Source organism: Macaca fascicularis, chromosome 11 (genome assembly GCF_037993035.2).
Source record: "Macaca fascicularis isolate 582-1 chromosome 11, T2T-MFA8v1.1".
Classification (NCBI taxonomy): domain Eukaryota; kingdom Metazoa; phylum Chordata; class Mammalia; order Primates; family Cercopithecidae; genus Macaca; species Macaca fascicularis.
The window spans coordinates 1,343,022-1,370,852 of NC_088385.1; the positions used below are offsets into that span (position 1 = coordinate 1,343,022).

General features: G+C 47.2%; 1 protein-coding gene, 1 long non-coding RNA gene and 1 other non-coding gene across 8 annotated transcripts in view; 1 reads left to right on the forward strand and 2 right to left on the reverse strand.

The window, feature by feature from the left end:
• The window catches only part of NINJ2 (ninjurin 2), a 96,647-nt gene that overhangs the window by 18,931 nt on the left and 49,885 nt on the right, over positions 1-27,831 (reverse strand). The window contains exons 1-2 of one of the 6 annotated variants that reach the window (XM_065523532.2): positions 25,284-25,354; positions 15,411-15,763 (exon numbers count right to left, since the gene is read on the reverse strand). The exons of 4 other annotated variants lie outside the window; for them this stretch is intronic. In XM_065523532.2, the coding sequence (XP_065379604.1) occupies positions 15,411-15,413 (3 nt within the window). In that variant the 5' untranslated portion in view covers positions 15,414-15,763; positions 25,284-25,354. Of the gene's footprint in view, positions 1-15,410; positions 15,764-25,283; positions 25,355-27,831 lie in introns of those variants that run through there. One more of the 6 variants, XM_065523530.2, reaches the window with a different exon arrangement.
• LOC123567434 (uncharacterized) lies at positions 2,020-6,276 on the forward strand. Its single transcript, XR_006690352.2, has 3 exons — positions 2,020-2,234; positions 5,759-5,872; positions 6,166-6,276. It is a non-coding gene; the product is annotated as an uncharacterized lncRNA (long non-coding RNA).
• Positions 5,571-5,630, reverse strand: LOC123567763 (U7 small nuclear RNA). The gene has a single exon (XR_006690866.1). It is a non-coding gene; the product is annotated as a U7 small nuclear RNA (small nuclear RNA).

The following is a 27,831-nucleotide window of genomic DNA, read 5'->3' on the forward strand; positions in this document are numbered from 1 at the left end:
GTGCGGTGGCTCACACCTTTAATCTCAGCACTTAGGGAGGCTGAGGTGGGCAAATCACTTGAGCCCAGAAGTTCAAGACCAGCCTGGGAAACATCGCAAGACCCTGTCTACATAAAAAACTTCTTTTGGCTGGGCACGGTGGCTCATGCCTGCAATCCCAGCACCATGGGAAGCTGAGGTGGGCGGATCACTTGAGGTCAGGAGTTTGAGACCAGCCTGGTCAACATAGTGAAACCCCATCTCTACTAAAAATAAAAAAATCAGCCGAGCATGCTCGCACCTGCCTGTAATCCCAGCACTTTGGGAGGCCAAGGCAGGTGGATCATCTGAGGTGAGGAGTTCGAGACCAGCCTGGCCAACATGGTGAAACTCCGTATCTACTAAAAATACAAAAATTAGCCGAGTGTGGTGGCGGGCACCTGTAATCCCAGCTACTCAGGAGGCTGAGGCAGGAGAATCACTTGAACCCAGGAGGGGGAGGTTGCAATGAGCCAAGATTGTGCCACTGCACTTCAAACTAGGGGATGGAGCGAGACTTCTCTCAAAACAAAAAAAACAAAAACAAAAATTTAATTAAAAATAAAAGCAGGTCAGGGGTGTGCTCACACCTGTAATCCCAGCACTTTGGGAGGTGGAGGCGGGTGGATCACGAGGTCAAGAGTTCGAGACCAGCCTGGCCAATATGGTGAAACCCTGTCTCTACTAAAAATAAAAAACAATTAGCCAGGCGTGGTGGCGGGCCCCTGTAGTCCCACCTACTTGGGAGGCTGAGGCAGGAGAATCGCTTGAACCGGAGGCGGAGGTTGAAGTGAGCTGAGATTGCACCATTGCACTCCAGCCTGGATGACAGAGCGAGACTCCTTCTCAATAAACACATAAATAAAGCAAATCTTTCTTTTTGCTAAGGCTCCATTTCCACCACCATGAAATGGAGGCTCTCTCTGCAGCGACCTTCATCTGCAGGAGCCTGCTCACACGAGAGAACGGCTGCTGCCAGTGATTCTCTCCCCGCCATGCACTGGGCTCTGGTGCTGTGTGTCCTGGGCTCTGGGGCTCCGGGCTCCCCTGCTGCACGCTCTTAACCCTTAGCGTGAGCAGATGGTAGAACTGCCCGTGCCAAGAGGGTCCACACCAACTTCTGGAATAAACAAGGCCAAAGGGAAAAAGTAGGTTTGCCGGGGACAATCTCACACCAGGAAGCCCCATAATTCAACAGCGGCGCCCAGGATTTCAGCGTCAGTTCTGTGCTCATCAGGTAGGCAATGGCTGGAGGAAGGCAATGGTTGGAGGAAGGCAATGGCTGGAGGAAGGCAATGGCTGGAGGAAGGCAATGGCTGGAGGAAGGCAATGGTTGGAGGAAGGCAATGGCTGGAGGAAGGCAATGGCTGGAGGAAGGCAATGGCTGGAGGAAGGCAATGGTTGGAGGAAGGGAATGGCTGGAGGGAGATGTGAAGCCTGGGCTGAGCACAGGCACGGCCACACTGTGTAGCACCCTGGCCTGCTCCGCAGATGAGTCAGCAGCGTCGATTAAGCACCCACTGTGTGCAATGCCCTGAAATCTGTGCTGAGATGATAGCTCTGTTTGCTTTCCAGCCAATCAGCAAATATGTATTGAGCATCTGTCTATTTGGGGCAAGTCAGAGTACAGAGGGCATGGCTCAGAAAGGAAGAGCTCAGACGGAGTTTGTGATTGACTACAGGAACAGGTGCCAAGTGAGAGATACGACGGGTGGAAGAGCAGGAGAGCCTCCATCCGGGGTGTGGAGGAGGTTCTGTGGATCTCAGGGCCATCTCAGCTGGCTCCAGACAGAGAAGAAGCCTCCTTCAGGGTGTTCTTCTGGTAATCACTGAAGCTCTGCCTAATAGAGGAGACTGGTAACAGGTTTCCAAATGAGTATTAATGTAACTCACAACAATTTGCATGGCCCAGTAAAAATGAACATATGGGGCCCCTCCTTCAAACTGATAAGAGTGAGCCTCAGGAATGAAGTCTAAAACAGGGAAAAAAAAAAAAGATTCAGAATTTCAAGATGGCAAAAGCAGAGCATTAGACCAAATGCAGGACGCTTCTCAGCACAGGGCCCTCCGAAGCAGGCCCTGGGAAGCCAGCCCAGCCTGCCTGGAGGAGCAGGAGATAAGGATTTGGGATTTCTGGTTATCAAGAGGATCGCAGGCCTTGGGAAAGCCAGTGACCACTTCATTGTTTCCATCCTGGATCAAAGGTCGGCCTCCAGGTGAGATGGCCCAGCCAGATCTGGCTCGGTCCTTAGCCCTTCCCTCTGGTGTCTCATGTGATGGTGTCAACAAAGCCAGAGGCTGCTGGCTCTTCTCTCAAAAGCCAGGGCCAGGGAACAGCACAAAATGTAAACGCCAAAGCCTTCACTGGTGGAACGGGTGCGAACTGCTTCTCCCTGGGCAGCACACACCCACTCAAAGGCCTTCACTGGTGGAAGGGGTGGGAACTGCTTCTCCCTGGGCAGCGCACACCCACTCAAAGGCCTTCACTGGTGGAAGGGGTGGGAACTGCTTCTCCCTGGGCAGCGCACACCCACTCAAAGGCCTTCACTGGTGGAAGGGGTGGGAACTGCTTCTCCCTGGGCAGCACACACCCACTCAAAGGCCTTCACTGGTGGAAGGGGTGGGAACTGCTTCTCCCTGGGCAGCACACACCCGCTCAAAGGCATCCAACCTCAAAGTGCACAAGCTCCCATCCGCCGACAGGGCATGCGTTTCAGCCCTGTGTCCGACCTTCCCGTCTTATAAGTCAGGACACAGAACCATCGGAGCAAGGATCTCTCCAAGGCAAGAGAACTGGGCAGTGCTGAAACTGGACAAAGGCTTCTGTGGCTCCCACCAGGGTCCTCTCCCCAGCAGCCAGGTGCCCTCCCGTGCCCTCTGACTGGATGGTAGGGACCCAGGTGTGCCGACGCCTCTGCAGTGGCCTTCGCCTTCGTGGCCCTGCTCACGTGAGAATCACTGCCGCCCACGGGGGACGCCACTCACGGGGCTCTGGTGTCGTGGACGGAGCTGAAGTTTGGGTGGAAGAGCTCACTGTCCCCGCTGCAGGCCTTTAACCCTTAGTGTGAGGAGACGGTAGAAGCCCTGCCCGTGCCAAGAGGGGTTCATACCAACATCTGGGATGAACAAGGCCAACGGGAACGAGTAGGTTCCCCAAGCGCAGTTTCTCTTCCTGCTACTGAACACCTGTGGGAGGAGGAGACTCAGCCCTTCCTGAGGAGCGTCTCTGCCGAGGTTCAACAGTAATGGACTAGAGTCCGGACCTGGGTCAACAAAAAGACTAGGGGAGCAGGAGGCAAGAGCCAGCTTACCAGGACGGGCTGCAAACGGGGAGGTCTGGATCCAGGGTGAGGCTGCCCCTCCAGAGGAAGCAGGCCCAGGAGCCCCTGTGAACGCAGACAGGCTGAACCCACAGCACAGTCCCCATGGCGGGAGCAACTCCCAGTCGAGCGGCGGCAGAAAGAGCCCCCAGGTGTCCACGGTTTGTTGTGTGGGACAGAATGTCTGCACTTGCCTCTCACAGAATCTGCACAGCTGCCTAACGACAGAAGCTGAGGCTGCATTGTAAGGATATGCAAAGGGAGCCCCAGAGGAATGAAGTCCCTTTTAGGGCTCTTAGGCTCTCTGACCAGAGAAGTTCTAGGGCTGGGACGGGAGCTGGGCTTTCCTAGTCTTGGTCTGATGCTGGTGGTCTGGCCTCTGACCACTGTCCATCTCACCCTGCCCAGCGCTGGGACATTCTTCCCTGTCCCGGGGCCTCTGTGCGGGTGGGGGGCGGGGCTGGCCAGGGATCCCACACATCACAGGCAGGTCACCAGGATTTGTAGAGCGGATTGAACGCCCCATCCCCCGTGTTTGAAATGCCCTCTGGGCCCCTCCTGCCATCCACCCAGGAAGCTCTTCCTTCCACTAAGCTGGTTATTTCCACCACAGGGCCTTGAGGACATCTCCCACCTGTCACTATCTGTCCTCTCACTGGACGGTGAACTCCATCAGGGTAGGAGCCGTAGCGTGAGGCTGGCACTTACTGACAACTAGCAGTTGTTTTATCCATGAAGGGAGGGGATGACCTAGCAGGCTACACTTTAGACATGAAACGACAGCCACCACAGTCCCCAGACCTGTGTGTCATCCTTCCACTATGTACACTTAGATAGGTTTCTCCTTAAAAAAAATCCCCAGGATGTGAAAAGCCAAATCAATTTACAAGACGGCAAAATGGCAGAAGGAAGGGAAGGAAGGGAAGGGAGGGAAGGAAAGGAGGAGGAGCTGTGTTGCAAATGGACTCCCCGCAGTCTCCTTCAAATAGTTCCCTTTGTGAATATCTTTCTAATCTTAGAATGAGGAAAACCTTTATAAGCATGACATCAAATCCGGAAGCCATAAAGGATCCATACATTTGACTGCATAAAATTAAAATTAGTTGAATGCAAAATAATAATAGCGTATCCCCTTATAGCGCTTATTTCATGTCAAACCCTGCACAGAACACTTTACATATCTGAAGTCATGTCATTCTCGTGACAATCCCATAGAATAAGTACTGTCCTTATCTGAGGGACTCTGAGGTTAAGTAACTGAACTATGGTCATTCAGCTAGTACGTCATGGACAAAACCAGGGTGACCAAGTAGCCTGCCTTCAGAGCGTGTGCTCCAGCCACTCCCTCGACCGCCACACACCACACAAAATCAGGAGACAAAGACAAACAGGGGAAACACTGCTGCACAGAGCACAAAGGACTGATTTTCCTGAAGTCTGTGGAGGCCTTAAAAGTGAGCCAACAGAAAAAGAGAGTACAAACAAGCAAGCCCCTGAAGAAACATCACAAATGTGTATAAGACATATGCGTAGCCTACACGATTGGTGAAGATTCAAGAGACTGATAACACTCAGTGTTGGTGAAGACGTGGCTAAAAAGCACTTTCACAGACTTGGTAGAAATGCAAATTACTACCAAATGTACCAAAATTGTTACAATCATTTTTTTGGAGGACAATTTGACAATTATCTCTTAAAATTTAAAATAGTCTTACCTAGTAAGTCCACTTCTAGGAGCCTCCCCCAGAATAAGTCTCCCACAGAAAATGCTCTCCAAAGCTCAAAAAGACAAGCTATTCAATGCATCATTATCAACAATGTCAAAACCTGGGAATGAGCCAAACTGTAATCGATGGCGCGTGGGCTAAATAAACTGGCCTACACCCACACAATTAAATACTACGTACGTCTTTGAAAAGAGACAGGTGTTCCTGTTCGATCAGTAAAAAACAATGAACAAAATGAAACAAAAAAAAAAGAATGAGGTAGAGCCCCCTGTACAGATACAGAAAATATCTAAAATGTATTTCGTGGGGAGTGAGTCGGTAAGAACATGATATGATTCTATATTGGTAAAAACGAAACAAAATATTCAGAGGATCTGCTTTATATTTCTATGCATTAGCATAAGCATAGGAAACAAACGTGGGAGGAATTTATAACACACTAAGGACTTTCCCTTTCTTTCTAGGTTATATGTTTTCCCAATTGTAGGTCTTTTTCTCATGGGAGTTTGGTTTCAGTAAAAATCAGGAAACCTGCTAGACAAATCCTAAAAGAGCTGTAATCCTTCCAACTCTAATTTTGCACAACTAAGACATCATCCTTTTATAATCAGGAAAAATATAATAATGATGAAATTAAATATACGAGAAATAGCAAAAAACTACCCTTCCCTGTTTACTTCTTTGTTCTACAAGCATGTGCTGGGTATGCGCCTGAGTCCTAGGCACTGATGTCTCAGGCTGGGCACGCGGAGACGAATCCATATGGCGCCTGCTCTCAAGAAACTTCTGGAAGGGGGAAAACAGATGGTAAGTTTGGGGGAGGATTGTCTCCTGGGCTCAGTTTTCCTCCGTGGGATGAGGTGGATGGGCTGCTGTGGCGGCTGTCTCAGAGAGGGCGGGGGCTCACTGTCAGGACCCAAGGGGCCCTCGGGTACGGGTAGAAGGCAGAGGTGGAGCGGTGAGGGGCAGCGGATCAGGCTGGGGCTGGTGAGGGACTTAGGCTTTGCCCTGAGGGTGGCAGGGAGCAGTAGGAAGGCTTTCCTCAGCTAGAGGCATCCTTAGAGCAGCACTTTATTTCTGATTTTTGTTATTTTTTGTAGAGACGGTGTCTTGCTATGTTGCACAGGCTGGTCTCGAACTCCTGGTCTCCAACAAGTGGCCTCAGCTTTGCAATGTGCTGCAGCAGCATTTTAGCAGGAACATGATGGAAGCAGCTCCAAGGATGGGCTGGAGCGGAGAGCCATGCGCGGGGAGCCCTGCTGGGGGTCTGCAGCACAGCATGGGCAGTGGGTATAAAAATGGGACTGCCCCAAGACAGGGTGAGGAAATAGAACTGGCAGGGCTGGGTGAGTGATTCGACGCTGAGGGTGTGGGAAAGGGAGGGGTGGAGGACGACACCCTGGGCTTCTGGCCGGTGGCAACATTGTGCCTTCACAGTCTGAAAATGTACCCTCAGCGTTGCAGCCCTAGTAGGACTCAGTTGATGAACAACTTTCCAGGAATGTGGCTCTTGTGTAAAAGGGGCACCTCGGTAATCTGCACAGACACAGTTGCCTGGTGTGGATTACAGCAGGCTGCCCAGCCACTGCCCAGGGCACTCGGAAGCCTGTCAAGGGCATAGTCCTTTGAGGCTGATGCTTACTGCTGATCGGAGCCCAGGACACCACCACTTACTGTCAAGGTTATAGGGACGTAGCAGAGAAAAGAAGTTCAGTGAGAACGGTGCCTCTTTTCAAAACGGTGTGACAGTCCCTAGGTTCTCCGGCTCCTGTTTCTGGATTCAGTGTTGTTAGGGCCTCTCACCTTCACGTGGTTTGTGTGAACCAACCGTCAGGGCAGTTTAGGTACTACAGCGTGTTGGGTCCTCAGCAGGGTTCAAGCAGCCGGTGCCAGGCCTAGATCTTACAACTCCTGGCAGTATCTCCCCTCACCTTCTGCTTGCTGACAGCACTTAGCTGGGCAGAAATAGCCCTGCCACTCATGCCCACATCAACAACCTGGGGCTGTGCGCTCTCCTGATGCAAGGTCCTTTCTCCTAGTCATGACTACCACCACCTGCTGCCGAGGCCTGAGTGCTGACTCGCCTGCTATGTTGGTCCGAGGGTTGGGGGCAATTCTGAGAGCAGAAGCCCTCCGGATGGGCAGTGCTAGAGGAGTTCCACAGAGCTGGTCTTAAAACCAGAGGCCTTTTGACTGAGCTCTGGGTCCCTGGAGGGACAGTGTCTGCTGTGAACAGATGTCACGGAGGGAGCAGTGCAGTGTCACCAGTCTGGCTTCTCTCCCCAGGTCCCTTGGGCACGTCTTATCTTATCGTGCAGCTGGGCTGGGGGTGCTGCCAGGCTTTGTGGGAGTTGGCTGCGAGGGCCAAGGGTGTTTCTTCAGAGATATTTCCCAGGTTCTGGGCCTCGTTTGCACAGGAAAACCTTCTGAAAGAGCGAAGTGGCCAGTGGCAGGTATGGTATGTGACTTAACTAGTCAATTTTGAGCAAACAGAGGGCCCCCCGGCATTTTTTCCAGGTCACCCCCTTGCCCCTCCTGCTCTGCTCATCCTTCCAACTGTTCCTTTAGCCTGAAGGCCTGGAGCCCCAGCCACCAGGCTGTAGCCAAATGCATATCTTGTTTGCATTCTTGGTGAACTTTCCATTAATCGGTGACAGATGAAAAATGGGAACTTTGAAGTCGAATGGGGTCAAGTCTGGCTTTTCTACCTGCTAGCTAGGTGACCTCGGACAAGTTAAGTTGTCTGAGCCATTGTGTCCCCAAGTGCAAAATGGGGTAAAAGATAGTTCCTACCTCGCTGGGTCGCTGGGACAACCGTAGGAAACGTTATTTAAAATAGTTCGGTGTGTGCTAGATAACACGAGGGAGTTATCATTGCTGGAGGGGTCCAGAGTGGACCCGTCATGGTACATTCTTGTGAATATCCAACAAAAAGGTGTTGAACAAAAGAAGAAGGATATTGGACACAGATTATGAAGAAACAGAATAACTAGCTTCTCTGGCCGGGCACAGTGGCTCACTCCTGTAATCCCAGCACTTTGGGAAGTCGAGGCGGGGGGATCACGTGAGGTCAGGAGTTCAAGACCAGCCTGGCCAACATGGTGAAACCCTGTCTCTACCGAAAATACAAAATTAACTGGGTGAGGTGGCGCATGCCTGCAATCCCAGCTACTTGGGAGACTGAGGTAGGAGAATCGCTTGAACCCAGGAGGTGGAGGTTGCAGTGAGCCAAGATCATGCCATTGCACTCCAGCCTGGGCATCAAGAGCGAAACTCCATCTCAAAAAAGATAATAATAATATTCAACTATGGATTATTTGGTTAGTTGTAAGAACCAGAGCATACTAAGGAATGTAGTCCAAGTTCAAGCTCTGTTCAGGGATAAATACTGTCATTATAAAAAATAGTGAAAATAAGCAAACTGAAATTCGTCTCAGAAAAGTTATGAAAAGAACAATTAAACACACCTTAGGAAAATAGCAAAGAAGAACAAAATTAAGATAATTACAGAAATTTGTGAGTTACAAGGATATCAGTAGATTGAGTAAACAAAACTATGGAATGGATTTTTTTTTAAAGAAAAGTAAAATAAATCCTTTCCCTAAAAATGCAATCAAGAAAAAAAAAAAAAAAACAGGGAAAAAAATGGACAAAAGTAGAGTTGATACAGATGTTATAAATATAGTAGGAAAGAAGATATTTTTAATGGAAAAAAATCCAGAAATCTATGTTAAATATAGGAACCATTCTCAATGTATTAGGTTTACTGCCATACTGACTTGGTGTAATGACTATATTGTTTATTTGGTAAAATATTAAGGCACAATTACTAAGAACTCTTAGGGGCAGAAAAGAATAAGAAGGCAAGAATTTCCCTGCGATACGTCAACATTTACTACCCAGTCAACTTTGAAACAGATCTTAAAACCCAATGAGTGTTAAAGAAGCATCACAGGCAGGGCGCAGTGGCTCATGAAGCTTACAGCTTCATCACAGCTTCCCAGCACTGTGGGAAGCTGAGGTAGGAGGATCGCTTAAACCCAGGAGTTTGAGACTAGCCTGGGCAATAGGGCAAAACCCTGTCTCAACAAAAAGTAAAATTGGCCAGGCATGGTGGTGCACACCTGCAGTCCTAGCTACTCAAGAGGCTGAGGTGGGAGGAGCGCTTGAGCCCAGGAGGTTGAGGCTGCAGTGAACCGTGATTGTGCCACTGCCTCCAGCCTAGATGACAGAGTGAGACCCTGTCTCAAAAAGAAGGAGGAGCAGAAGGAGGAGGAGGAAGAGGACAAGGAGAAGGAGGAGGAGGAAGTGGAAGCATAAGAGGAAGAAAAAAGAAGAAGGAGGAGGAGGAGGAGGAGGAGGAGGAAGATGAAAGAAGAAGAAAGAAGAAGAAGAAGAATCACAAACTTATCAGGGAAGGGGGCAAATTAGTTATCAAATAAATTTCAAATAGCTTAAATAAAAGTAAAAAAGAAACAATAGAGGGAAACTTCCTCAACTTCATAAAGAATGTCTACAAAAAAACCTATAGCTAACATCATACTTAATGGTGAGAAACTAAGAGCTTTAACACTAAGACGGGGAACAAGGCAAGATCTCCCCTCTCACCACTTCCTTTCAACATCATACGGGAACTCCTAGCTCATGCAATAAGATGAGGAAAAAATGTATACAGATTGGGAAGAAAGAAACAAAATTGTCTTTGTTCACAGATGACAAGATTGTCTATGTAGAAAATCTAAAATAATACAGAAAATCTAAAATAATACAGAAAATCCCTGAAACTAATAAGCAATTATTACAAGGTTGCAGGATACAAGGTTAATATACAAAAGTCAATTGTTTTCCTATATATCATCAATGAATAAGTGGAATCTGAAATTAAAAACACAATGCCATTTACATTAGTGCTCAAAAAATCAACTACTTATGTACTCCATAAATAGGTACAGATATTATATATCAATAAAAATGAACTACTTACATATACATCTAACAAAATATTTACAAGATCTATATGAGGAAAACTACAAAACTCTGATGAAAGAAATCAAAGAACTGGGCTGGGTGCTGCGGTTCACAACTATAATTCCAACACTTTGGGAGGCCAAGGTAGGTGGATCACTTGAGTCCAGGAGTTCATGACCGCCCTGGGCAACATAGCAAGATCCTGTCTCAATTTTTTTAAAAAAAAATAAAAACAAAAACAAAGAAGAAAAAGAAAGAAAGAAAACAACGGAATAAATAGAAAGATATTCCATGTTCATGAATAGAAAGACTCAATACTGTCAAGACATCACTTCTTCCTAACTTGATCTACAGATTCAGTGCAATCCCAATCAAAATCCCAGCACGTTATTTTGTAGATATCAACAAACCAATTCTAAAGTTTACACGGAGGCAAAAGATGCAGAATAGTCAACTCAATATTAAAGGAAAAACATAAAGTCAGAGGACTGACACTCCCCAACTTTAAGACTTACTTAATACAAAGCTACAGTAATCAACAGTGTGATATTATCAAAAGGGTAGACAAGTAGATCAATGGAGCAGAATATAGAGTCCAGAAATAGACCCACATAGAGTCAACTGACCTTTGACAAAAGAGCAAAGATAACAAAATAGAGCAAAGATACTCTTTCCAACTAACTGTGCTGCAATAACTGGACATCCACACGCAAAAAGAAAAAAAAGAGAATCTGGACACAGACCTACACTCTTCACAAAAGTTACCTCAAAATGAATCATAGACCTACATGTAAAACGCAAAGCTATAAAATTCCGAGACAGTAACAGGAGAAAATCTAGATGACATAACATAACATAGGATAGGATGACATAGGATTTCCATCCTAAGTTGTTACATCATGACAATGACTTTTTATATACAACACTAAATGCACAATTCATGAAAGAAATAATTGATAAACTGGACTTTATTAAATCAAAAGCCTCTGCTCGGTAAAAGACAATGTCAAGAGAATCAGAAGATAAGCCACAGACTGGGAGAAAATATTTGCAAAAAATACTGGCCAGGCGTGGTGGCTCACACCTGTAATCCCAGCACTTTGGGAGGCCAAGGTAGGTGGATCACCCAAGGTCGGGAGTTTGAGAGCAGCCTTGGTCAACATGGAGAAACCCTGTCTCTACTAAAAATACAAAATTAGCCAGGCGAGGTGGTGCACACCTGTAATCCCAGCTACACGGGAGGCTGAGGCAGGAGAATCGCTTGAACCTGGGAGGCAGAGGTTGCGGTGAGCCGAGATTGTGCCACTGCACTCCAGCCTCGGGGACAAGAGCAAGACTCCGTCTCGGGAAAACAAAACAAAACAAAACTTCTGATAAAGGACAGTTATCTAAAATATGTAAATTCTTAAACTTTTAAAATTCAACAATCAGAATATGAACCTGATTTGAAAAAATGGGCCAAAGACCTCTTCACAGACACCTCATCAATGAAGACGTAAAATGGCAAGTAAGTATATAAAAAGATGTCCACATGATATGTCATCAGGAAAGTGCATATTAAAACAACAATTTGATAAGAATGGCCAAAATCCAGAACACTGACGATACCAAATGCTGACAAGGATGTGGAATGACATCCTTGTTCATTGCCGATGGGAATGCGAAATGCGAAATGCTACAGCCACTTTGGAACACAGTTTGGCAATTTCTTTCAAAATTCAACATACTCTTCCATACGATCCAGCAACCACGCTCCTTGGGATTTTCCCAAATGAACTGAAAACTTATGTTCACACAAAAATCTGCACATGGATGTTTATGGAAGCTTTATACATAATTGCCAAAACTTGGAAGCCACCAAAATGAAAATACTCTGTAGAATAGCATGACGGTGGAAACATGCCGTTATGCGTTTGTCCAAAACTGTAGAATGCACAACATACCAGGAGTGAACTCTAACGTAAACTATAGATGTTGCGTGGTAATGATGTGTCGATGCAGCCACATTAGCTGCAACAAATGGACCCCTCTGCTGGGGACATTGATAATGGGGGTGGCTGTGCATATGTAGGGACAGGAGGCATATGGGGGTCTCTCTACCTTCCTCCTAATTTTGCTGTGAGTTTTGCTGTGAATCTAAAACTACTCTAAAAAAAATAAAGTTTAAAAAGAAAGAAACAAACAATAAAACCAAAGACAAGAGAGTGACTCAATGGAGAAAAATTTTCCAAATATAAAAAAGTGGCAAGCTGGGTGCGGTAGCTCACACCTATAATCCCAGCACTTTGGGAGGTTGAAGCAGGGGCATCCCTGGAGGCCAGGAGTTGGAGACTGGCCTGGGGAACATGGCAAAATCCTGTCTCTACCAAAAATACAAAACATTAGCCGGGCGTGATGGCGTGTGCCTGTAGTCCCAGCTACGGGAGGCTGAGGTGGGAGGATCACTTGAGCCCAGGAAGTCAAGGTTGCAGTGAACTGTTATTGTACCACTGCACTCCAGACTGGACGATGAGAGTGAGACCCCGTCTCAAAAAACAAAAACAAAAAGGCAGAATTCACAGTGGAAAAGATTAATGAACATAAAAAAAAGTTAAACTTCTGTCACATGAAAAACTTTTTAAAAGTCATGTCACAACTATTACAAATTTATACCCTAAACCGAACACACCTATTAAGTACAATTATAATCCCAGTTTTCTAAAATAAAACAAAATGCCTTTATATACAAAGGGGAAAAATAGAAGGCGAGACACTAAATGGTCAGCGGTTGTAGGTTGTGGGTTTCTGGGTGATGTCTGGTTCCGCCATCTGTGTGACCTTGTGCAAGTCAGTTCACCTTTCTGTGCCTCAGTTTCCTCACGTGTAGCATGAAAATGATAACGGTACCTTCCTGACAGGGTGGCTCTGAGCACGACATGGGTTAACGCACGTAAAGTACTTATAAGAGTGTGTGGTACTCAATAAATCTTAGTGTAGCTATTATTATAAGTTTCTTATAGACGGGCTTGTAAGATTTCCACTGTTTGCCCAGGATACTAAGGGTTGTACTAAGAGCATGGGGACATAGGAGAACATAGTCTGACATGGACAGACTTAAAGATTATAAGGAACACACAAGTGAAAATAGATCAGACAAATCAAAGAATAAAGGCAGCACATATTATTCATGTGACATAAAACCAAGGAGCTGTTCCTTGTATATGACGAATTGAAGAAGTCTTGAAGACATTGTACCTTGAGGCAAAGTAAGGCCAAGTGAAATTTCTACTTCTCTTGCCATTGGCCAAGAACATTTCATGGAGGAGATAGAATCTTAGAAGCCGAAGAGGCGAATGTATTAGTGGGAGTTACCACTAACAATGAACACCAAGAAGTGTCGCGGGAGGCTGCACCTTTGCAGGACAACCAACTCTGCATTAAAGGTGTGGAGGGTCTGGGGCATTGTTGCTTTTGGGGAATGCCGGGCTATTAAAGGCCAGGGGGGCCAGAGGCCTTTGCCTTGTTGAAGCCCTTTAGTATAATGCCGGACCCTTCTGGTATAAAGGACCATTTATTATCTCTAGTAGGATTTTTCTTTGTAACTCTGGGCTCATTTGTGTAGGTAGGAGGTCCCCTGAGGAGAAAGCTTGTTCTCTCATATATAAACATAAGCATCTGCGGATAAGTTTCCTCTAAGGAGATGAGCTTGTTAACAGGTGGGAAAGGGAAGAGCTGTTCACACACACATCGTGTATAATCTTTGTGTGTGTGTGTGTGTGTATAGATATGTACAGACAGCACTTTGCCAACACCCTGTTTCTGGTATGTGCGAGGATGTTTCCATGCTTGGCTCCTTCACAGGTGTTTTCACTCACTTCCCCAGGGGCTAAGTGCGGATCTACTTTGAGCAGGTAGCTGTGTCCACAGCTCCGTTCCGCCTCCACCCTCCTCCTTGCCCTTCCTCTGCCCAGAGGGAGGAAACTGGCAGTGGATTCCAGAGAGGACTGGAGAGGGCTGCCCGAGCTTGCCCATCTTACCAGACAGGGCTATGTCTAAGGTGTGAGTGCTGTGGACCTGGCCACAGGCCACTTTCGAAGGAGCTCACCCATGACTCAGCTTGGGCTGTGAGAAATGAGGAGAAAGGGAGGGAGACATTTAAAACACGGTCGTCAACTGAACCTAATTAGAGTCATTTGAGGTACACCTGATAGACATCAAACTGTTAATAGCAATTATCTTTGGCCGATAGAATTAAGGAAAATTTAAAATCCTGTTTATTATTATTTTCTACAACATTTTAGTTTTAACTTTTTTTTTGAGACAGGGTCTTTGTTTGTCACCCAGGCTGCAGTACAGTGGCACAGTCACGGTTCACTGCAGCCTCAACTTCCCGGGCTCTAGCCATCCTCCCACCTCAGCTTCCCAAGTACCTGGGAACACAGGTGTGCACCACCACACCTGGCTAATTTTCACATTTTTGGTAAAGACGGAGTTTCACCATGTTGGCCAGGCTGGTCTCCAACTCCTGGGCTCCAGTGATCCACCCACCTTGGCTTCCCAAAGTGCTGGGATTATAGGCATGAGCCACCACGCCTGGCCTACAATGCTTGTATTTTTGTTACAAGGATGTATTTCTTGTACCAGCCGAAAAAGAGAGAAATACTGAAATAAATAAAGCACAAATTTAGAAAGTATTCCAGGCCAATATGGTGAAACCCCATCTCTATTAAAAATACCAAAAAACTAGCCAGGTGTGGTGGCGGGCGCCTGTAATCTCAGCTACTCAGCGGGGCCTGAGGCAGGAGAATCACTCGAACCCGGGAGGCGGAGGTTGCAGTGAGCCGAGATTGCACCACTGCACTCCAGCCTGGGGGACACGAGCGAGACTCCATCTCAAAAAAAAAAAAAAAAAAAAAAGTATTCCTCCCCCCGCTCCAGTTAATTTGTTAGTGGATAAGAAATGAGAATAACAAAGCTAAATCTTAGACATTTAGTGGGGGTCATAGCCCCTGAGAAAAGGGGAGTGTCCTAGCTACAGTGCAAACCATCACGCATTGGGCAGCGGAGCCGTGTGAGACTTCATGACATGATCTCTGCAAACGTCCTGCAAGGGGGGATTAGCCCCCCATTTACTGGCGAGAAAACAACTCAGAGAGGTTAAGAGACTTATCGGGATACCACGCATGTTGATGGCCTCATTGGGATTTGAACCCTGACTTGCCTCAGTAGAGCTGGGAGATCAGGACCACTCGGTCCCAGCAAGTCTGGAAGTGTGGGGGCCCTTCCAGCCCCACCATTGACTTGGCCTACCGCCTCTCCTCCTCAGCTTGGTCAGACCTGCACCCCAGCATGCCCAGGGGGGCCCACATTCCTCCCCGAGATGCCCCCACTGACTCACCATGGCGCCAGTGTTCACATTGTCCGTCTCTGGGCACAGGAGCAGCCGTGCTCTCAGGATAGCTCTGATGCCAAGGTTTGCGCAGTTCTGGCCCAGTCCACCTCCTTCTGCCCGGCTGCCAGGGTCCTGATACTCAGCCCTCCCCTGCCTGGTTTCTGAGTCTGAGGAATGTGCCCAGAAGCAAATTGGCACTGAGATTCACATTTCCTCCTTTACTCCTTCCGAACGCCCGAGCCACTGGGGGGTCTTGGCTACCTCCAAGCTTCGATTCCTCAGGCCTGAATTTCTCAGCGATCTTGGGAGGTCCTTGCAGCTGGGTCCTTCTGGGAGACATGCAGTGAAGGTGATCAAGGCTATGAGGGGAAAAGGTGGTCAAGATAACGAGGGAAATGGAGCTAGAGGCTTTACAAAAATGGGTGGAGGCCAGGTGTAGTGGCTTAGGCCTGTAATCCCAGCACTTTGGGAGGCCAAGGTGGGCAGATTGCCTGAGCTCAGGAGATCGAGACCAGCCTGGGCAACACGGTGAAACCCCATCTCTACTAAAATACAAAAAAAGTTAGCCGGGCATGGGTGATGCAGGCCTGTAGTCCCAGCTACTCAGGAGGCTGAGGCGGGAGAATCACTTGAACCCGAGGGGTGGAGGTTGTAGTAAGCTGAGATCATGCCACTGCACTCCAGCCTGGGCAACAGAGGGAGACTCCATCTCAAAAAACAAAGAAAGAATAAAACAAAATTAAATTAAAAATGGGTGGAGTGGAGAAACAGTTTGAAATTAGATGGAAGGCAAGGTGAGTGGCAAATTTTTGGGGTGTGTGTGTGTGTGTGTGTGTGTGTGTGTGTGTTTTGAGATAGTCTCCCTCTGCTGCCCAGGCTGGAGTGCATGGCGTGATCATAGCTCACTGCAGCGCTGACCTCCCGAGCTCAGGCAATCCTCCCACCTCGGCCTCCCACAGTGCTGGGATTACAAGCATGAGCCACCATGCCTGGCCCAGAATTGTTGTAAATTTCTTTTTTTCTATTTGTTAGGGTTGTTCTAGTATTTACATAATTTTAAAAAATCAATCTTAAGGTTTCAAAGGGTGAAAACGAGATATGTAGAAATTTATCTGAACTCTCAGTAGTTAAAACACTCCCAATTCCTTTGGTAGGGAGATCTCTGTCCGTCCTTTGAAAGGTAGGTCCACCTTGACCAGAAGACTTATTATTTAGCTCTCTCCTCCCTGTGATTTGCTCTCTGCTGCATTTGCAGAATCTGGCAGAGAAGCCAGCGTATTGAGAATGCTCAGTATTTGTTGAATAAATGCATGAACTGGGTTTGCATCCTCATTTAGAATGCATGGAACTAAGTAGGTGCTTTTTGTATTATTTACCATGAATTTAAAAATATATCTTTTTAAACATTAACTTAAAAAAAAAAACCAAATAGCCAGGTGCAGTGGCTTATGCCTATAATCCTAGCGCTTTGGGAGGCCGAGGTGGGCAGATCACTTGAGACCAGGAGTTCATTCTAGACCAGCCTGGCCAACATGGCGAAACCCCATCTCTACTAAAAATACAAAAAAAAAAATCATCTGGGTGTGGTGGCAGGTGCCTGTAATCTCAGCTACTTGGGAGGCCGAGGCAGGAGAATCACTTGAACCTGGGAGGCGGAGGTTGCAGGGAGCCAAGATCACGCCAGGGTTGCAGTGAGCCAAGATCAGCGTGAGCAATAGAGTGCAATTCTGTGTCAAAAAAATAAATAAATGAAATAAAATTATCTCCGTGGGAATAAGGGAGTAGAGTCTGACCCAGTTTATCTGTCTGACTTGATAAACACCGTTGTAAGGTACTGACATCCCCAGATGAAGCCAGTAGCAGTCCCTTAATTATAACCATTCAATTAAGAACAGATGTGTCACTTCAGATGCGATGTCCTATCTGGTTTTGATTGAGGAGCCCATGCATACGGTACGCTGGAGGCCTCCACACTCAGCAGTGATGACACTGGGGAACTGCAGTCAGACCTGGAGGGTTGACCAGAAACTCCACCAGAGCAGCTTTACTGAGCCATAATTCACACGCCACACAGTTCACCTATTTAAACCGTACCGTTCAGTGGCTTTTAGTACTCACAGAGTTGTGCAAGCATCATCACAATCAATTCTAGAACATTTTCATCATCCCCAAAAGAAACCCAGTGCCCATCCCTGCCTTCTCCCCAGCCCCCGCCTCGGCAACCACCAACCTACTTTCTGTCTGTATAGATTCGGGAGAGCTCCTATCAGTGGGATCACATACTATGTGGTCCTTTGTGATGTTCATTTAGCGTAATGTTTTCAAAGTTCATGCTGTAGCATGTTTCAGTACTCCGTTTCTTTTTATCACTGAATAAATATTTCCTTGGATATACATTTTGCTTACAGGAATCTGAGTTGTTTCCGTTTTTTTACTTTTATAAATAATGCTGCTCTGCACATTCATTCGTCGTGTGAATGGATATACCTAGGAGTGGAGTTAATTGCTGGGTCATACAGCACCTCTGCGATCGGCTTTTTGAGGAACTGCCAGACTGTTTTCCAAAGTGGCGGCATCATTTTGCATTCCAGCCAGTAACGTAGGAGATTCCAGTTGCTCCACATCCTTACCACTACTTGTTATTATCTGGTTTCTTAAAATAACAGTCTCCTAATAAGCATCAAGTGCTGTCTCATTGTGGGTTTTGTTTTGTTTTTTGAGACGGGGTCTCACTCTGTTGCCCAGGCTGGAGTGAAGTGGTGCAATCATGGCTCACTGAAGCCTGGACCTCCTGGGCTCAAGTGATCCTCCCACCTCAACCCCTTGACTAGTTAGAGCTACAGGCACATGCCACCACGCCCAGCTAATTTTTAATTTTTTTGTAGAGATGAGATCTCACTGTGTCACCCAGGCTGGTCTTGAACAACTGGGCTCAAGTAATCCTTCTGCCTCCACCTTCCAAAGTGCTAGGATTTCAGGCACAAGCCACCACACTGGGCCTTATTGCGGTTTTGAGTTTATATTTTCTTGCTGGCTGATGATGTTCAACATCTTTTCATGTGCTTATTGGCCATTTGTGTATTTTCTTTGGAAAAATGTTTATTCAGTTCATTTGCCCATTTTAAAATGTGATTATTTGTCTTTTTATTATAAAGTTGTAAGAGTGCTTTATGTATTCTGTATACAAGTCCCTTATAAGATACATGATTTGTAAATATTTCTCCCATTATCTGGATTCTTTTCACTTCCTTGATGGTGTCATTTGAAACACAAAATTTTTTAATATTCATGAAGCCCAATTTATTTTTCCTTTGTTACTGTGCTTTTGGTGTCATAGCTAAGAAGGCTTTGCTGCATGAAGGTTTACTTATATTTTCCTCTAAGAATTTTAGATTTTAGCTTTTACGTTTAAGTCTGTGATCCATTTTGAATTAATTTTTGCACATGGTATGAGGTAGGAGTCCAACTTTATTCTTTTCCATGTGGACATCCAGTTGTTCTGGCACCACTTGTTGAAAAGACTATTCTTTTTTTTTTTTTTTTCAGACTTTTTTTTTTTTTTGAGACGGAGTGTCACTCTGTCACCCAGGCTGGAGTGTAGTGGTGTGATCTCGGCTCACTGCAACCTCTGCCTCCCAGGTTCAAGCAATCCTCCTGCCTCAGCCCCCTGAGTAGCTGGGACTATAGGCATGCACCACCACACCTGGCTAATTTTTGTATTTTTCATAGAGACGAGGTTTTGCCATCTCGGCCAGTCTGGTCTTGAACTCCTGACCTCAGGTGATCTGCCTGCCTCAGCCTCCCAAAGTGCTGGGACTCCAGGCATGAGTCACTACGCCCGGCCAAAAAGACTTCTTTCCCCCACTGAATCGTCACAGATTTGATCTATACGTCTGTCCTTACACCAGCATCACACTGTCTTGATTACTGTAGCTTCATAGTAAGTTTTCCAGTTGGGAAATGTGAGTTCCGCAGCCTTCTTTTTCAAGATCATTTGAGCCATTCTGGGTTCCTTGAAATTCCGTACAGTTTTAGGATCAGCTCTGCAAAGTCTGCTGGGGTTTTGATGGGAACTGCGTTAAATCTGTGGACCAATTTGGGAAGTATTGCTATTTTAACAATAGTAAAGGGATTTTTTAAAGTATAAGCTGCGAGGACAAAAAAGACTGGAAGAGGAAATAAGTAGAACAAGGAATAGTAAATGAATGTCTTGGCCGAGCAATAGAGGCCACAGCCTGGCTGGGCGCGGTGGCTCACACCTGTAACCCCAGCACTTTGGGAGGCTGAGGTGGGTGGATCACTTGAGGTCAGGAGTTTGAGACCAGCCTGGCCAACATGGTGAAACCCCGTCTCTACTAAAAATACAAAAATTAGCCGGGTGTGGTGGTGGGCACCTGTAATCCCAGCTACTCAGGAGGCTGAGGCACAAAAATCACTTGAACCTGGGAGGCGGAGGTTGCAGTGAGCTGAGATGGCTCCATTGCACTCCAGCCTGGGCGATAGAGTAAGACTCAGTGTCAACAACAACAGCAGCAAAAAAAGCCACAGCCTGATGCTTGCGGGAGGGAACCAACAGGATATGAGGAATCCAGGAAGGCACTGGAGGTGGAGACACAGGTGCAAGGGAGGTAGGAGCGAGGTATAGACCTGAGATGGAGGACAGGCTGAAAAGTCTATTTACAGAGCAGTTCGACCCTCACGATTCCTTCACCACCTCCTCAAAGCCTGTTGACAGACCCTCCCCAAGGCAAGGGACCAGAGGTTTGTTATTTTCCAGAGCAGTGCTCTTGCAGTGTGGTCCAGGAACTGGTTTAGGTCCACAAACTGTTACTAGCGCCAGTAAGTACAGGAAGCAAGAATATGTGTTTAGGATTTTCACAGAAATCTGACATTGCCTCAGCACTCAGGTGTGTGATCAGTGGGTTCTCCTCACTGAAGCATACAGGCCAGTTTGGATGTCTGAACTCCCAGAGCGAGACACGTGCCGTGTGAAATGTGGACTACTCATGCACGGCAAGACCATGTACATGTCCCTGAGAGAACTGAAGTTTGAAAACTGCTCCTTCCCCATAGACAGTCTGCTCTAGAGGCTCAGCTGTGTGTAATGGGGAGAGGGCCGAGGCACCTGCTGAAAATCTGCATTCAGAACACTGGGTGGGATACTCAGCTGTCCTCCCACTTTCATTCCCGAAACCTGGCAGCTGGGCTTATACCCTCCCCCAACACCTATCCCCAGGCAGAAGGTCCAGACGATGACTATCAGCAAAGACTACCTTGGGGCTGGGAATAGTGGATGTGCCTGTAGTCCCAGCTATTTGGGAGGCTGAGGCTGGAGGATTGCTTGAGCCCAGGAGTTCAAAGCTGCAGTGAGCTATGACTGCACCACTGCACTCCAGCCAGAGAGACAGAGCAAGACAAAAATAAAAAATGAAAAAGATGACATAACCTAGAGAGACGACATTAAAACACTGACATCTGGAGTCCACTCAGCACAGGAGCTATAACACCCACTCTACCTTTCCGCAGTGAAGCTCCCCAGCGGACGAGCCCTCCCCAGGCACGTAAAGCTTAACATCACCTTGAAGATGAGGGGTTTTGGGTTTGTTTTTTGAATGGGTTTTATATTAATACGGTTCAGAACTCAAAAGATTCAACCGGTGAAATGAAAAGGTGCACTCTGTCCTTCACAACTTAGTTCCCCTTCCAGTAAGCTTTTTGGTGCCTCACTCTTTAATATACACAGAAAGCCTACACGAAAGATGGAGACCAAAATAAAGAAATAAGAGAGGAGCGAGAGAGAGAATGTAGGGAGCAGAAGAAAAGTGCAAAAAGGGAAGAGAATAATAATATCTCCGGAGAAAAAAGAGAAGCTATTCCATCAATGAAATAATAATTGGGTCCTATTTTAGTTTATTTATTATTTTTAAAAATTATTAATAGAGATGGGGGCTTGCTACGTTGCCCAGGCTTGTCTAGAACTCCTGGCCTCAAGCAATCTGCCTGTCTAAGCTTCCCAAAGTGCTGGGATTACAGGCATGAGCCACCTTGCCCAGCCAATGTTCTATTTCAAAAAAGAATATTCAGAGATCAAAGAAAAAATAACTCTCGGAAACTAAAAATATGAAATTAAAAATATAAAAATTGAAAATTCAACTTAAGCTAGAAAAACGTTTATAAAATCTCATAGCAAGTAAAACAAAAAGATAAAGAGATAAAAAATTAGATACAAAAGACAAAATTAAAGGATCACATCGAACATCCAATGTCCTAACACTGAGAGTTCAAGATGGGTTGAACGAAGAAGAGAAAGGATAAAATTATTAAATAAACAATTCAGATTTTTTTTCTAGAGCAGAAAGCATCAATTTAGGGGTCTAAAGGACTCACCAAGTTTCCTGTATAATGAATGAGGAACAACTCACCCCAAGCCACATCATTGTCAACTTTTGGAACTGGAGGTCAGAGAGAATCTAACAACTTCCAGACATGAGCTCCAGAGGACAGAGGAGTGAAATGGCCCTGGCTGTCACAGCAGCCACACTAGAAGCTGCAATTCTATACTCAACCCACTAGCAACTGAGGGAAGACGGTTTAGGTAAGTTAGTTCACAACAGTTTTCCTTCCTTTCCTCACTTTCTTAGGGAGTCACTGGAAGATGTGCGCCCCCAAAATCAAGGAAGAAGACACGGAACCCACAGGACTGTGGGCCAAGTTGCTTTGGCACTAAGCAGAACAGAGGGGAAAGGAAGAAAGAGTGGAGCAAAGGAAGGGAGGGAGAGGGGACGACACTTTGAATTGAGTGCATGGAGAAAGCAGTCGGGAAACCAAGAGGCTCCTCCTGGCATTTGAATCCCTGGCCCCAACTCTTCCTGAGGCCCAGCTGCAATCCTGTCCTTTGGCTTTGTGAGACACCAGATACCCTTGTAATAAATTCCGCTTCTTGCTTAACGAGTTCGCATTGCATTTCAGTCACTTGCAACCAAAAAATTTCTCCTGATATGTTGCTACTCAGGGTATTAAAACCTGGGTGCTTGTTGGAAATGCAGAACCTCAGGCCTCCCCCAGATCTACTCAACCAGCATCTGCATTTTAGCAGGATTCCCAGGTGACGTACAGGCACATCCAAGTCTGAGACGCACTGTCCTGATAGATCCACCCTGCAAGGTTGGGTAATGAGCATATTAGGGATAATAGGTAAAATGTTTGACTACGTAGTAGGCATTCTGTAAGGGATGACGAGGAGGAGGATGACTGGAGTAGAAATACTTTGGAATTACGATCTCAAAAAGAGTTCCTGGGACCATGGCAAATGGTGGCTTTGCACCAGATTACAAAAACAAGCACACAACCGAAAAGACAGAAAGCGCGATATCCCAAGAAACAGGTTCAGCTCTGCTCCGGGAGCCTGTCGGGTGACTCAGCCCAGGTGTTGACATAGGAAAGCCATTAAGAAAGCCCTTCTCAGGTGTGGCCACTGGGCTGTGAGTGAGTGATTGACAGTCAGCTCCGGTATGATGCTTGGCTGGGGGAGTGCTGAGCTAATGCCGCCTTTCTCAGCAGAGCAGGCACTCTGCCCCAGCACTCAGGAAGTAGGTCAGGAGGAGATATCCTGCGTGAGCAGCTCCAAATTGCTTTTTCAGGCAAAAACCTGTGGCCCATAGGACTGGGGGTAGAAGGGGAATGGGGATGAGAGGAGGCTGGGGGCCTGCTGCGGGGTGGAGATAGGAAATCACATCCTCATTCTTGGCAGGAGCCCCTGTCACATAGTTTTCCTGGCTCCAGTCCTAGGGCAGTCAGCCACCGTCTTTGTGCCGGGGGTTCCGTTGACTTTCCAATGCAAGCAAATTTGAATGGAAACTGGGGCTTAACAGGAAATGTGCTTGTAGGAGCGGGTGTCCCTTCTGGGCCCTCGGTGTGCTGTGGATGGATGGAGGATGAGTATCCAAGGTCTGGATCTTCCCTAGGAGCTAGCAGTCATTGTTTGCCAATTGTCCACCAATTGCATGGCGCTGTACTCAACCCTTAAGAGTCTTTACCAAGCACACCCGCCCTCCAAGAATTTATATGCTAGAGTCCCCGGTCCTTTAGACTGTCTTTAGGAATCTTATCCTATTCAGCAACAACAAACTCTACCATCATCCAACAGCTGTCCTTGTGAAGGCTGACCACAGTCGTCAACTCTGCAGCCACCACTACCGCAATAAAAGCCAAACGTTCCCCTTGAATAATAGCAAACACTTAATAATGTGCTTACGACCTGTCTGGCACTTTTCTAAGTACATATTTTAATTCATCTGATTCTCACGGCGACTTCATGAGGTCAAATACAATTGCAGTCCTCACTTTACAGATGAGAAAACTGAGACATAAATGAAGCATTACATGAGATGACACAACTAGCAAATGGCAGAACTGGGAGCGAAACCCAGGCGATCTGGCTCCAGAGCTCCTGCCTTTTAGCTACAGTACCCAAGCTGTGGCACGGTGGCAGCTTGGTGGACAGGGTGTCAGCAACAGTCCTCTTGCTAGCTAATCCCATCGCCGCCCTCACTAGCTAGCTGACTTCAGCTAACTATGAATAACTCAGCAATGCGGTGAGGTGCAAGAGCTGAGGCGTCAGAGGAAAAGATCTGGGTTCTACGTCCTGATGCTGCCACCGGGAAAAGAAGGACACTGATGCTGACTGAATGCAGAGTACGTATCAGGTCCAGGTTTAATCTTCCCGGCTAGCCTGTGTGACCTTAGGCAAGTCACTGTCCCTCCCTGGGTCTCTGTTTTCTAACATGGAAAGCAGACCAGGTGCTTTCTGGGTTATTGTTCAATTCAATCTGGGCAACACTCGCTCAGGGAAGAACGACCGCAGGTGCATAGTGCTCCACCGGGTGCCCAAGCAGCCACAGAGATGAGCAAAACGCAGAGCTGGCCTCTGCAAGGCCCATGGCCCAATTCTCTTTTCCATTTTGTACATCCTTGTGAGCTGAGCAAGGCATTATCATCCCTTTTTTTTAAACAATAGAGGAAAATGCCAGGCGCGGTGGCTCACGCCTGTAATCCCAGCACTTTGGGAGGCCGAGGCGGGCGGATCACAAGGTCAGGAGATAGAGACCATCCTGGCTAACACGGTGAAACCCTGTCTCTACTAAAAATACAAAAAATTAGCCGGGCGCAGTGGTGGGCACCTGTAGTCCCAGCTACTCAGGGAGGCTGAGGCAGGAGAATGGCGTAAATCCGGGAGGCAAAGCTTGCAGTGAGCCAAGATCGTGCCACTGCACTCCAGCCTGGGCGACAAAGTGAGACTCTATCTCAAAAAAAAAAAAAAAAAAATAGGAGAAAACAACAACAATAGGGGAATTGTCCCAGCTACTCAGGAGGCTCAGGCAGGAGGATTGTTTGAGCCTAGGAAGTCTAGGCTGCAGTGAGTCATGATGGCACCACTGCACTCCAGCCTGGGCGACAGAGTGGCAAGACTCTGTCTTAAAAAAAAAAAAAAAAAAAAATGAAGGGGAGAAATAACGTTTGACCATGGAAGGTCACACATTTTAGTTGTAGCCAGAGTGTGATCCCAAGTTGACTCCGAGTCGGGGCCTCTTTGTGCTCCCAGCTGTCCTACTAGCCTACTTCATCTTGGCAACACTGGGGCCAAAAGCTACAAAGAACATTTTGAGCTCTAACTTTGCAGAGTCGTTTCCAACCTTCTGCCTTCCACATCCTGACAAGTGCACATGCACACACATTGCCGGACACCCAGCAGACACAGAATCAATGCTTTTGCATGAGTGAGAATCAGCCCCTCTGGCAGCCCTCCTCACCTGCCCAGTCCCCAGTGCCCAGCACCCAGTGTTGATCTGGTGAAGGTACCGAGGGCAGAGGCACACTTACCATATACATCATGACTCAGATCCCATTTGCTGACTTGGAACTGAAGCCTCTTGCCCCACCAAGCAATTACTGGAGAACAGGAAGTCTCAACGGAAAATGAGGTCAGCCTGGTGGCTGAGAGGAAGAGGGTCAGCGAGCACAGCCTGCTGCCCCCGTGGGTCCCCACAGCAGCCAGCCCAGGGCCCTGCATGCAGCAGATGCCCACCACAGCTTCACTAGTGGGTTAGCTGCTCTGAGTAACTCTGTTCAGCCCAGCCACAGGAGGGGGTTACCAGGCAGGGACTTAATATGCGGCTCTAGAATCTGAAGGAGACAACTTCAACTCACCCTTGTTTAGCAGAACTGGGCTATGACAAGGACAATCACAGCACTGGAAATCTATTCTATTCTTTTTTTTTTTTTTTTTGAGACGGAGTTTCGTTCTTGTTGCCCAGGCTGGAGTGCAATCGCGCAATCTCGGCTCACTGCAACCTCTGTCCCCCGGGTTCAAGTGATTCTCCTGCCTCAGCCTCCCGAGTAGCTGGGATTACTGGCACCCGCCACCACACCCGGCTAATTTTTTGTCTTTTTAGTAGAGACGGGGTTTCACCATGTTGGCCAGGCTGGTCTCAAACTCCTGAACTCAGGTGATCCACCTGCCTTGACCTCCCAAAATGCTGGGATTACGGGCGTGAGCCACTGCACCCGGCCTGGAAATCTATTCTTTAAATAACTGTGTTACCAAATTCACTTCTGCAATCTGTCCCAAGAACTTCCTTCTCTGTGCCCTAAGTTACGATAGAGGAAGAGGCACATCATCCCCAGGTCTTCCTTTCTTTCTTTTTTTTGTTTTTTGAGAAGGAGTCTTGCTCTGTCACCCAGGCTGGGGTGCAGTGTCATGATCTCAGCTCATTGCAACCTCCGCCTCCTGGGTTCAAACGATTCTCCTGCTTCAGCCTTCTGCATAGCTCAGATTACAAGTGTGCGCCACCACACCCAGCTAATTTTTGTATTTTTAGTAGAGACAGGCTTTCACCATGTTGGCCAGGCTGGTCTCGAACTCCTGACCTCAGTGATCTGCCTGTCTCAGCCTCTCAAAGTGCTGGGATTACAGGCATGAGCCATTGCGCCCGGCTCCCAGGCCCTTCCTGAAGTGGCATAAAAATAAAAACGGATTTTAGAAATCATTTAGTCTAAACTCCTCCTGGTCACACCTTTGGAAGCATTTCCGTGTAGACATTCTTCCCATGCCCACCATACCTCTCTCTTGGCAATAAATAACCTGCTCCCAAGGCTAGAAGTCAGAAGAGACAAAAACTTTTGGAGTTTCCAGGAGGCGAGGCCATTATTACTTGTTGTAGGAGGTTGCCCCCCAATATCTATTTGACCATCTTGCGGGATAGTAGAATTTTTGACTGGACGCTTGACCACTCAGCTAAAGTCAGCACTTCCAATCTCTCTCTTGCAGCAAGGCTGTATGACCAAGGTCTGGCTAATGAGAACTTAGCAAGAAGAATTGTGCCCCTAAACGGAAAGCACATGTCTCCTCTATCCCCTCCCTCCCTCTTTCCCAGGCTGGAATGTGGAGATTGTGGTGAGCATCTTCAATCATGCGTAAAAGGTACATATCCCAGGAGCAGAGCAACAAGCTGGAAGGAGCCTGGGTCCCAAACACTGTGGAGCTGCTGTATTATCCCTGGACTGTCTGCACGCAGACGATTACACACAGGCGAGAGATAAACTTCCATTTGGTCTAAGCTGTTAGTATTTAGAGTCTGGTGTCAGTCAAACCTGCATCCTAACACAACACTCTGTGGGGTGTCAAGTCAGTCGCAACCTCCCATTCTCCGAGATACCCCCGATTCCACGCACCTAGGAGGTGGCCTAGTGACATTATATCCAGTCCAGGGATATCTGGCTCAGGCTGCGTAGAGTAGGGGCAGGAGCCCTGTCCAAGCAGAGACAATCAGATTTTCCCTTCCATTAATCTGGAACCGAGATTCACTGTTGCTATTCAACCCCTACGGAGTACATGAATCAAGATGCACCAGGAGAAGCAGAAATGAGAGGCCAGGCAGCCCTAGAGAAGCAGAGGGAAGGAACTGTCTAGGTTGGTGGGGCTCGAGGTTCTGGCCCAGGCACTTGGATGACCTCCCGGATCTCCCTGCCGTGTGGTTCTTGGGAGAGATCCTGACACTTTATGATAAACTCCCTCTTCTGGTCTCAGATGCTTCAGGTTCCTTTCTATCACCTGTAACCCAAAGTGCCTGAGTCTCTTCTGATCCTTGTAAAGATCTGTGTATCCTCCGAAGCCAGGGGACCCATGCGTCTGCAGCACACCCTTGGCACACCAGGACCTCTCTGTCACTGCAATCGTAGAAGGTCCTGAGGTGAACTAGGTGGACTGGCAGAATGATCGCCTGAAGGCCTGGTTGGTAAATCAATCCATGGGTCTTCCAAGGGATGCTAAACAGGCCTCACGGAAGCACAGAATCAGGGTGAAAGGGACAAAAGGCATCAGGCAAGGTGTGACCAGAAAGGGTTAGTGACATGTCCAAAGCATGCAATT